At 36.5% G+C, this 9,309-nt stretch overlaps 3 protein-coding genes across 7 annotated transcripts; 1 reads left to right on the plus strand and 2 right to left on the minus strand.

Annotated features, from left to right (window-relative positions):
* Positions 743-2,380, minus strand: LOC107620344 (chitotriosidase-1). Its single transcript, XM_016322522.2, has 2 exons — positions 1,108-2,380; positions 743-973 (listed from the first exon to the last, which is right to left on the minus strand). Exons 1-2 carry the CDS (start codon positions 2,180-2,182, stop codon positions 951-953), a joined length of 1,098 nt encoding a protein of 365 aa, XP_016178008.1. The 5' UTR covers positions 2,183-2,380; the 3' UTR covers positions 743-950.
* LOC107641020 (acidic mammalian chitinase) lies at positions 2,532-4,116 on the minus strand. 2 transcript variants are annotated; one of them, XR_001620371.2, is made up of 3 exons: positions 3,007-4,116; positions 2,829-2,910; positions 2,532-2,786 (listed from the first exon to the last, which is right to left on the minus strand). XR_001620371.2 is itself a non-coding variant. In XM_016344531.2 (2 exons), exons 1-2 carry the CDS (start codon positions 4,073-4,075, stop codon positions 2,888-2,890), a joined length of 1,092 nt encoding a protein of 363 aa, XP_016200017.1. In that variant the 5' UTR covers positions 4,076-4,116; the 3' UTR covers positions 2,532-2,887. The 2 variants fall into 2 exon arrangements, 1 of the variants encoding a protein (XP_016200017.1); XM_016344531.2 differs by having other exon boundaries at positions 2,532-2,910.
* Positions 4,744-8,069, plus strand: LOC107641029. Of its 4 annotated transcripts, none has more exons than XM_016344550.2 (9): positions 4,744-4,955; positions 5,073-5,123; positions 5,356-5,576; positions 5,831-5,945; positions 6,073-6,105; positions 6,574-6,699; positions 6,854-6,960; positions 7,062-7,136; positions 7,374-8,069. In XM_016344550.2, exons 3-9 carry the CDS (start codon positions 5,546-5,548, stop codon positions 7,745-7,747), a joined length of 861 nt encoding a protein of 286 aa, XP_016200036.1. In that variant the 5' UTR covers positions 4,744-4,955; positions 5,073-5,123; positions 5,356-5,545; the 3' UTR covers positions 7,748-8,069. The 4 variants fall into 4 exon arrangements, with proteins under 4 accessions (XP_016200036.1, XP_020961855.1, XP_016200026.1 ...); XM_016344540.2 differs by having other exon boundaries at positions 4,750-4,955; positions 5,356-5,377; XM_016344558.2 differs by having other exon boundaries at positions 4,751-4,955; positions 5,397-5,576.

Here is a 9,309-nt window from a genome sequence, read left to right on the forward strand (position 1 = left end):
GGTGTATAGGTTCTGATATTTGTTTATTTATTTATAAAGAAGAATTGGATGTGAAGTTTTTGACCAGTGAAGCAAATGTGTGATCATTTGTCAAAGCTAATTTATTTACTTATGCAAGGTGTCCACACCAAGTGAATGGGTTTGAAATTTTTAACAATCTAGATATAGCTTCACATTAATGCTGCAGCTGTATTAATTTAATTGTATGCATTTTTGCATTTTTGTATTTTTCTTATTAAATGCTTCACACCCAATTTGACTATACTATTACTATATGTTAAATAACACTTTTTAATTTGAATATGGAAGTAAAGGGAGTGTTGGACTCGTGTATGGGGAGGAGGGGTGCTTCACAGCTTCACCTTGTTGTGGGATCAGAGGAAGCAGAAGTTGGACCCTGCGAGTTATGTCTCTCAAAATGTAAAAGAAAAATTAATCAAAACAAGAAAAACGGAGGGTCCGAATTTCACGTTTCAGATTTCAAATTCCATCAGCTGCAAATTGGACTATGCGATTTGTGAAGCAAAATTTCATGACCAAAGAATTCGTATGGTCCGAGTTGTGTACTCTGAGTGTTTTCAATTTTTTAACACAAATCGGACCCTCCGATTTGTGTACTCTGAATTTTTTTTCAACTTATTAAACACGAATCGAAGGTCCGATTTGCGTACTCCCACAATTTTAAAAAACACCTAAAATTACCATGTTAAAGTATATCATTTATTTTGCTTCCATATCAAAATTTTTTAGCCGTTAAATAATCCTTTAGCATTGCATATCCCTGATTTGTATTATTGATGAAGTTTGATATAGGGACAACTTTAACTTCCAATCTCTAGTGCAACTCAGAGAAAATACATGCTATATTTAATGTGGAACACAAGTAGATAGAAAACATTATTATTTCATATTATTGTATCACTCTCAGAACTGAGCCTTGCCCTTCATCCTTAAGATCCCCAAGCATTAGAAGCTGCACCGTACCAAAAAGGTTATCTTTTAATAAGTGTTAAAATATAAAAATAACAACCAACTAGTTTAACTACATTTTAATCAACACAAGACTATAACTAAACACCCTGATTAAAAGAAATGCAGAGCACTAACCCGCTTTAGAAAGTGTCCAGCTGTCATCTCCACCAATCTGCCAAGCAAAATAGCCAAGCAATCCTCTTCCCTTGGCATAATTAACCTTAGCAGACACACTTTGAGTATCATCATAACCAACCCAAGTAGTTCCAGAGTAACAATAATTTGTGACATAAGTTGAATTATACACACTCTTTGCCCCCTGATTCTTTATGAAACTCCTTATATCAGTATATAAAGGAGTCCCATCTCCAGAAGGAGTAGAACCGCCGCCATTAGCCGCCGCAAACAATCCATGGTTATTAGCATTCACCAACTTCCATGCATACCCATAAAACGGCAACCCTATTGCAAGTTTCTTAGCGCCAACTCCAACTTGATTAATCCACGCCGTTATCCCTTGATCTCCGCTGAACTGTCCTCCCGGATTGTACAACGGCGCCGGTGGCCTCGTCGTTGTTTTGGACCCACTTGGAATGAAGAGATCATAGACCATAACGTTGACCCAGTCCAAGTTCTTCGAGATAGCTTCACCGTTGTAATATTTCAGCGGTGATATCTGATCAGAGCCAGCAACTGCAGCTGATAACAGCAATGGTATCTTCCCTGAGGTTCTGGATTCTTGGGTAATGGCGGTTCTCCATTCACTGAGGAGTAAGCCAAAGTTGGTCTTTTCTTTTTCTGAACTGGGGTACTCCCAATCAAGATCAAGGCCATGGAAGTTGTTTGATCTTGCTACTTGAATTGAAGAATCTATGAATATCTTGCGGGAAGCGCTACTGTTAGCCATTGTAGGAAAAGGAGCAGAGCCTTCACCACCTCCTCCTATGGAGAGAAGGGTCTTCACGGAAGGGTTCTTTTTCTGTACAGTTTGTGTGAAGGTTGAGAAGGTGGATGAAGGTAACGTGATCTTGTTGGTGTTGGGATTTAGTTTGGCAAAAGCGCAGAAGAGATGTGTGAAGTAAGAGGAATCAATGGCTGAAGGAACAAGGCCACTGTCATAGTACCAGTACCCTCCTTTGACTGCAGCTTCTGCATTGAGAACAAGGATTGTGAATATTGCAAGTGAAAGCGTTTTGGTATTGATGGCCATTGTTGTGTTTTTGTGTGTCAATGTTGGAGTTAACTTGATCCGTCATATATATAATGACGTTTGTTTGACCCATCATTGTTTATGCTAAAATCATGGAATGAATGAATGAATTTAGAAATCTGAATTGCATATCTGTCTTATGTTTGTCATTATATTTTAGCAATGACATAATAAATAAGCAAATTACTTGTACCATACCGCCATAATTATTTGACTTGTTTCTTGTCATATTATCTTATTATTTTCTCGTGAAGTAAATGGACCGCTACCAATGTCATTCTTGCTTACCACACCAACCACTATAATAATAAATTAATAATAATACAACTTAATAAACATCTTATTGTGGTTTAATCAACTTAGAAATGTCACAGATTACAGAATGATAGAAAAAAAATATTCCCTTAAATTATATAACTATGCGTTGCAGCGTTGATCCAATTTCATTGCTTTAATGGAAAAACCATTTATAGGATAAGCCGAAAATTTTTTTCGTCCCTAACCTTTTTTCGGCCTATACCTTAAGAACCAAAATCGTACTTAACCCTAAAAGAAAATACTTTTAACATACATAAGACATGGCAATGAAATCAAGGTACTTATTTCTTCACTGGCCTTGGCCTTGTTATTACTTATTAGAAACCACACTTATTCGTATATTGCACATCATATATCATTCTGTGAACTGTGTCCGGACCTTCCTCCTTAAGATCCCCAAGCATCCGAAGCTGCAATATTATCAGAATTTCAAAATATAAAATAACAGAAAATCGTTGAACATATATTGTAAAGCATGAAATAAAACAAATTCATATAAAACTCACCAGTTTTGGAAAGTGTCCAATTATTATCGTCCCCACCAATTTGCCATGCAAAATATCCAATCAATCCTCTTTCCTTGGCATAATTAACCTTAGCAGAGACACTTTGAGTATCATCATAACCAACCCAAGTAGTTCCAGAATAACAATAATTTGTCACATAAGTTGAGTTATACACAGTTTGTGCCCCATTATTTATGAAACTCCTGATATCCCTATACACAGGAGTTGAACCTCCAGAAGGAATTGAACCCGCACCATTAGCAGCAGCAAACAATCCATGAACATTATCATCCACCAAACTCCATGCATAACCATAAAAGGGTAACCCAATTGCTAGTTTGTTGGGTGGAACACCAAGCTGATTGATCCATGAACCATTGATTCCTTGATCTCCACTGAATAGTCCTGTTGGATTGTACAATGGTGCTGGTGGCTGTGTAGAACCAGCCCCATCTGGAACAAAAAGATCATACACCATCACGTTGACCCAGTCCATGTTACTTGCAATTTCTTCAGCAGGGTAGTATTGTAAATTTGTAATCTGGTTAGAACCGGCAACCGCAGCAGATAAGAGCAATGGTGTATTGCCAGAGGAGCTAGCTTCTTGAGCAATGGCTGCGCGCCACTCGTTGAGGAGGAGGCCGAGGTTGGTCTTGTCTGTGTCTGAACTGGGATACTCCCAATCAAGATCAAGGCCATGGAATTTGTTTGATCTTGCTACTTGAATTGAAGAATCTATGAAGGCTTTTCGGGAAGTGCTATTGTTAGCCATTGTAGAAAAAGGAGCAGAGCCATCACCACCTCCTCCTATGGAGAGAAGGGTCTTGAGTGAAGGGTTGTTCTGCAAAACGGTTTGTGTGAAGGTTGAGAATGCGGTTGAAGGTAAAGTGAGGTGGTTGGTGGTGGAATCTAATTGTGCAAAAGCGCAGAAGAGATGTGTGAAGTAAGAGGAATCAATGTCTGAAGGATCAAGGCCACTGTCATAATACCAATATCCTCCTTTCACTGCAGCTTCTGCATTTGATAAGAACAGTAACAAAAGGATTGTGAAAATGGAAAACAATGCCATTGTTTTCTTCCCTTTGATGAATGAAAGATATTGAGTTAATTTGTATATATATCAAATATTTCAATGTATCTTTAGTTTCCATGAGTTTGACTTGATTTTCATTCGTCGTAAGCTAATTGATCTCTTCAAGTTATGTATACCAAGTGAATGAATTGGAAATTTCAAACAATCTAGACATCCAAACACTTGGCACTAGTTTTTTTGGACTAAAAAATTTGGATACGGAAGTAGAATAGTATTATACTTTAACATGATAATATTTTGTATTTATTAAAATTATGGGAGGTACATAAATCGGATCCTCTGATGTTTAAAAAATTTTAAAAGTTTGAAGTACACAAATCAGACTCAACGATTTGTGTGAAAAATTAAAAAAATTTGGAGTACACAAATCGGATAAACACAAATCGGACGGTCCGAGTATAAAAATCGGACGGTCCAATTTGTGAACCTAAAAATCGGACAGTCCGATTTTTGTATCTCTTAAAAATCGGACGGTCCGATTTATACTCCGTACATTAAATCATCTCACATTTTAAAAAAAATACCACAGTAGATCACAATTTAAAAAAACACCATTGTTAATTCAATATTAAAAATAAAAGAGTGTTTTTTTTATCTTTTAATTTTTTTTAAAGAAAAAGAAAAGAAATAAAAGAAAGTCAACTTGCATGTTGTAATAACGTGTCAGGTTCCAAAGTCCAAAGAGTAAGGTGAGCGCGTGAAGATAGAGCAAAGGTTTTCCGCCGCACCTATGTTTGGCGCGTCTTGTCACGCGCTAACCATTTCCTCTTCCAGCTTCAGTTTGAGCTGCAGGAACAACTCTTCACGCTCTTCAATGGCCGCATCCACTGTTCGTATTGCCGTCGTCGGCGATGTGGTAAACTCTCTTTCTCTTCCTATTTACGAACTCAGCTTCTATTTTTCTCCATTACTCAAAAAAACTTGCTATTTTTACAACAATTCTACAAGTAATGCTCTTCGTGTTTTTCTTAAGCACGATTGCTGGAACTTAGAAGAAGATTCTAAGGCACTTGAGTTTTTGCAGGTACTATTGTTGTTTCCTCTTTCTAATTTTGTTCATGTTGATCAGAAAAACTTTTTCCTTTTGCATATATATATAAAGTACTAATACAGGGATTCTCAAATTCCTATCTTTTTTCATGCAAAACAAAATAATAAATAAATATTTTTAACTTTTCATATCAACTTATTTAACAAGCATTAGATGTAAATCCCACCTATCTATCAATCTAATTTAGACTTATATTGAAGTGCAGCCAGATTTGGTGCTGTTTACAGGCAAGTTTTTTTGTTTCAGCTGATCAACAACCTAAAGCACTGTGATGAGTTTCCTAAATGCATTTTGGTGCCATTGTTCAAGAGACTGAGACCTAGAAAGGCACAAGCTGCAAGGATAAGGCTATATACATAATCCACCCTCCCCTTACCCCACTAGGTGTTAGTCTCATGCAGCCACTGCTTCATCATGGACTAATTGGTACATATAAAGCTGGTGTAACCTGTGAAAAATCTGCATTTAGATAACTGAGGAGTATTCTAGTACTATGACTTACATTACTAGTCAGACCCTTGAATAAATCATCATGTCACTTCATGTTGTGTTTATGTCCAGTTAATTTATCTTCATTATGTAACTGTTAAGGTTAACTATGATTTTTTTATTATGTGAGCCATCGCTTTCTTATTGTTTCTTTCTTCTTTTGATTGTCCTCCTGTATTGAATTTTATTAGGTGATTTTGGTGATGAAAATGTTGAAGTTGTTCAGAGTGTAGCCAATCTTGAATTTCCTAAAGCAGTTATACTGGGAAACCATGATTCCTGGTTTACTAAGCAATTTTCTGGAAGGTAAAATTGACATGTTTGTCATAAAGTTGTTGTGAATCTATTTCTGTCCAGATAAATTTACTTTCTGGAGAGGTTCATGTGGTGAATCTAGTTCTATTTTGAACTAACACTTCAATTTACATGCCAGTGAGAAGGATAATGTGCAGCTTCAGCTAGAATGGTAAGAGTCTACAAGGAATATATTTATTCTGGGATATTCTTTTCCCCCTTCCATCTGTTAGTGTTACGCTGTGTATATTTACCTTATAAGTATATTCTTGTTGATGCAATCTGTTGCTGAAATGCATTTTACAATGCCATGGGTGGCTAAAGAATTATCCTGTTATCAAAAGATAAAATAGTAGTGACATGATGGACCATTTTTCCTGGTCCATTAGAAGGTTCAAAAGATATTTTAAGACACTGATGTCTAGTTTCTCACTGGGCATGAAACTTCCCATTAGAAGTTACAATTACTGTGGTGGAACATGAATACTTAGCACCTTTTCCATTTTTTATTAAAAACGAAAAAAAAAAAACCCCTCCTTTCATGGCTAGTTTCCTTCATAGATCACAATAATAATTTGCATTTTCCATAGTGTTCCTTAATCAATTTGTTGATTGCTGAATCTATTATTGTAAAACTCAGCCTTGGCGAGGAGCATGTGGCCTATCAACGTTTAGACTTTCCCATGATAAAAGTGAGTGTTGTTGGTGGACGGCCATTTTCCTGTGGGGGTAAAGCTTTGTTCCCCAAAAAGCTCCTGGCTGCAAGGTGTGTATTGTACCAAAAGCAATTTGATTTTCAAAAGTCATATGGTCTCTTGTGCCTTGGCAAGTAGTGGATCATGTTATGTGAAAAGTTCTATAATTACTGAAGTCCCCATTATTGCTCAAAATCAACTCATCAAATTTAAGCTTTCTCTTAGATATGGAATTAAAGACATGGATGGAAGTGCTAGGAGAATCCATAAAGCTGCTCATGGCACACCAGAGGATCATTTTCTTATATTACTAGCACATAATGGACCTACAGGTGCAATTGCTTGCCAACTTTGATATAATAATATCAACTCCAAAGGTGCTTGCTAGTTTGGGGTATATAAAGATTGATTTTTTTTTTTATCTTTTTTGTAGGCCTTGGTTCTGCTGTGAATGATATATGCGGCAAAGATTGGGAATTTAAGGGTAATGGTGATCATGGTGACCCAGGTAAAAACATAAGTTCGAGCTAGGTTGTAATTAAAGGCATCCCCTATTGTGTGTTTGGGTAGTCAGAATCAAGTTAGCTATCAAGTCTAGATTGTCTTTCGTTTCTATCAAGGCCCTTTCAATTTTGGTGGAACTATGCCTTGATTATTAAAATGCAAACTGCGAATATGATGTAAGAGACACAATGCATGCCACGAGAAATGAGATATTGTTTTGACTTAGTTTATTGTATAACAGATCTAGCACAAGCAATATCCATGATAAAGGAGAACAATCAAGTCTCTATTCCATTGGTTGTGTTTGGCCACATGCACAAAGAGCTGGCATATGGCAAAGGCTTTAGGAAAATGGTTGTAGCCGGCACTGACAACACCATATATTTGAATGGGGCCATAGTTCCTAGAGTCAAAACGTCGCTAGACGAAGTCAAGGGGAACTCGGATGATCAAAGTTCCCTTAACTCACCACCAGAGGCTGGTGGTACAACAAGAGTCTTTACTTTGGTTGTGATTTCAGAAGGAAGAGTTGTGAAGATAATAGAGAGTTGGGTCTCGGTTGTCAAAGACAGGACCACTTTAGAAGAAGAGCATATATTATTCGAAGGGAGTTAGGAACATCATTCCTCATCCTCCACATTTTAGGTCCTTTGCTTAAGTCACATCATATCATACTTGATTCATACACAAACACATGGTATTTAATGTTGACACCACGGTGTAGAATTGACATGTCTTGATAATAATTCTCATCTATATGGTGCTTTATAATTATTATACTTGTATTGGTACCTTTTTATTTATGTGGTAATCCAAATATGCAGGCTCTCTGTCTTTAATGTGTTACTTGCAGATAGAGGATACCCATATGTTTTGGTTAGTGATACAAATTTGGTTAAATTACATGTTGAATGATGTATGTGGGTCTATTGGATTATCCAGGTTGTTCCATATGCCGCCATGGTGCACATTATTTTTTAACCTGGTCCTGTCTCATGTCATGTGATGCCATTTTGTTGGCCAAATTTCACTTTCTTTTGCAACAAGTACTACTGTACATGGATTCTGGGGTTGATGATAGGCCTGGTACTGGAATAGATCATTTTCCAGTTTGCTTTTTTCTCTGGACCCAATGACATTTTCAGTGGCTTTGGCTAAGGGGTTTGGGATCCCATTTGGTCATGAAATGAAATGCTTCCCATGACTTTATTTATTAGGTCCCCAAGGTAAAGGGGTAAAGAGTGCTGTGACGCTGAAGGTTGACCAACCTTTTTATTGATTTGATACTGGGATATTTCATCTTTCTCTTTTATTTTTCTATAGAAAAATGTGTTACTCACTTGAAGCTTGAAAGTAATGTCCCATTCTCTAGACTTCTTGAATTAACCATGCAAATTAGTGATTGACACATTTAAACTAATACCATTTACTGCCTTATTTTAATCATTCCTTTCTTTTTGTCAACACTAGCCTGTCATACACAGCAATAGCATAGCATCTCCATTATATTCCATTCTAAAGCATTGTCATTCTGTAAAAGTGTCTACTAGTATTATTTTTGCAGTGTCGTTTCTATCTTGCTTTCTAAGGTCTGGTTTGGTGCACCGAATTCCAAGCAGTCTATGGAACTTTTTTTGACTCGTCTAGTTCCCTTTACAGCATTGTATAACAGGGAGAGGGGGGAAAAAGTGTTAAAAGAAAACTTAAAACACTAATCACTTTCCTTGGTGCAACCATTGACATTGCCAAAAATTTGTTAATGACTTTATTATATAAATTTGGAGCATCATTTTATAATTGTGTAGTGAATGTGACAGCAATTGCCCCCACTCTGCTGGCCTTACTTTACTGTCCAAGTGTCCTTACATCTTTGATAGAGAAGAGGGTGTTGAGCAATTAGCATACTCCAAGTGAAGGACTCTCATTCATTCAAAATATTTGATAGAACATTAACATTATACCTTCATTTATTAGGATTCCTACTTTTCTATGCTCTAGGCCCCTCCTATTAAAGATTAGTCAATTAAATTTCTCAGTCACCTTCCTATCTAGCTTTCCTACCATAAAGCCAACATTTTGGCCTATCTACAATTATATATAACAGTACATTAATAGATATTAACGTGTCTATTTATATATTCTTTTATTGAAGATGTATAAAAATAATACAAATAAAA

This window comes from Arachis ipaensis, chromosome B01 (genome assembly GCF_000816755.2).
Source record: "Arachis ipaensis cultivar K30076 chromosome B01, Araip1.1, whole genome shotgun sequence".
In the NCBI taxonomy this organism is placed as follows: domain Eukaryota; kingdom Viridiplantae; phylum Streptophyta; class Magnoliopsida; order Fabales; family Fabaceae; genus Arachis; species Arachis ipaensis.

Bases quoted from the DNA above. Each gene is read 5' to 3' on its own strand.
- LOC107641029 (XM_016344540.2), top strand. From the start codon at position 4,830: ATGTTTGGCGCGTCTTGTCACGCGCTAACCATTTCCTCTTCCAGCTTC. The intron at 5,946-6,072 runs GTAAAATTGACA...TTTACATGCCAG, and splicing joins ACTAAGCAATTTTCTGGAAG to TGAGAAGGATAATGTGCAGC. The intron at 6,106-6,573 runs GTAAGAGTCTAC...TGTAAAACTCAG, and splicing joins GTGCAGCTTCAGCTAGAATG to CCTTGGCGAGGAGCATGTGG.
- LOC107620344 (XM_016322522.2), bottom strand. From the start codon at position 2,182: ATGGCCATCAATACCAAAACGCTTTCACTTGCAATATTCACAATCCTT. The intron at 974-1,107 runs GTTAGTGCTCTG...GGTACGGTGCAG, and splicing joins CTGGACACTTTCTAAAGCGG to CTTCTAATGCTTGGGGATCT.
- LOC107641020 (XM_016344531.2), bottom strand. From the start codon at position 4,075: ATGGCATTGTTTTCCATTTTCACAATCCTTTTGTTACTGTTCTTATCA. The intron at 2,911-3,006 runs GTGAGTTTTATA...ATAATATTGCAG, and splicing joins TTGGACACTTTCCAAAACTG to CTTCGGATGCTTGGGGATCT.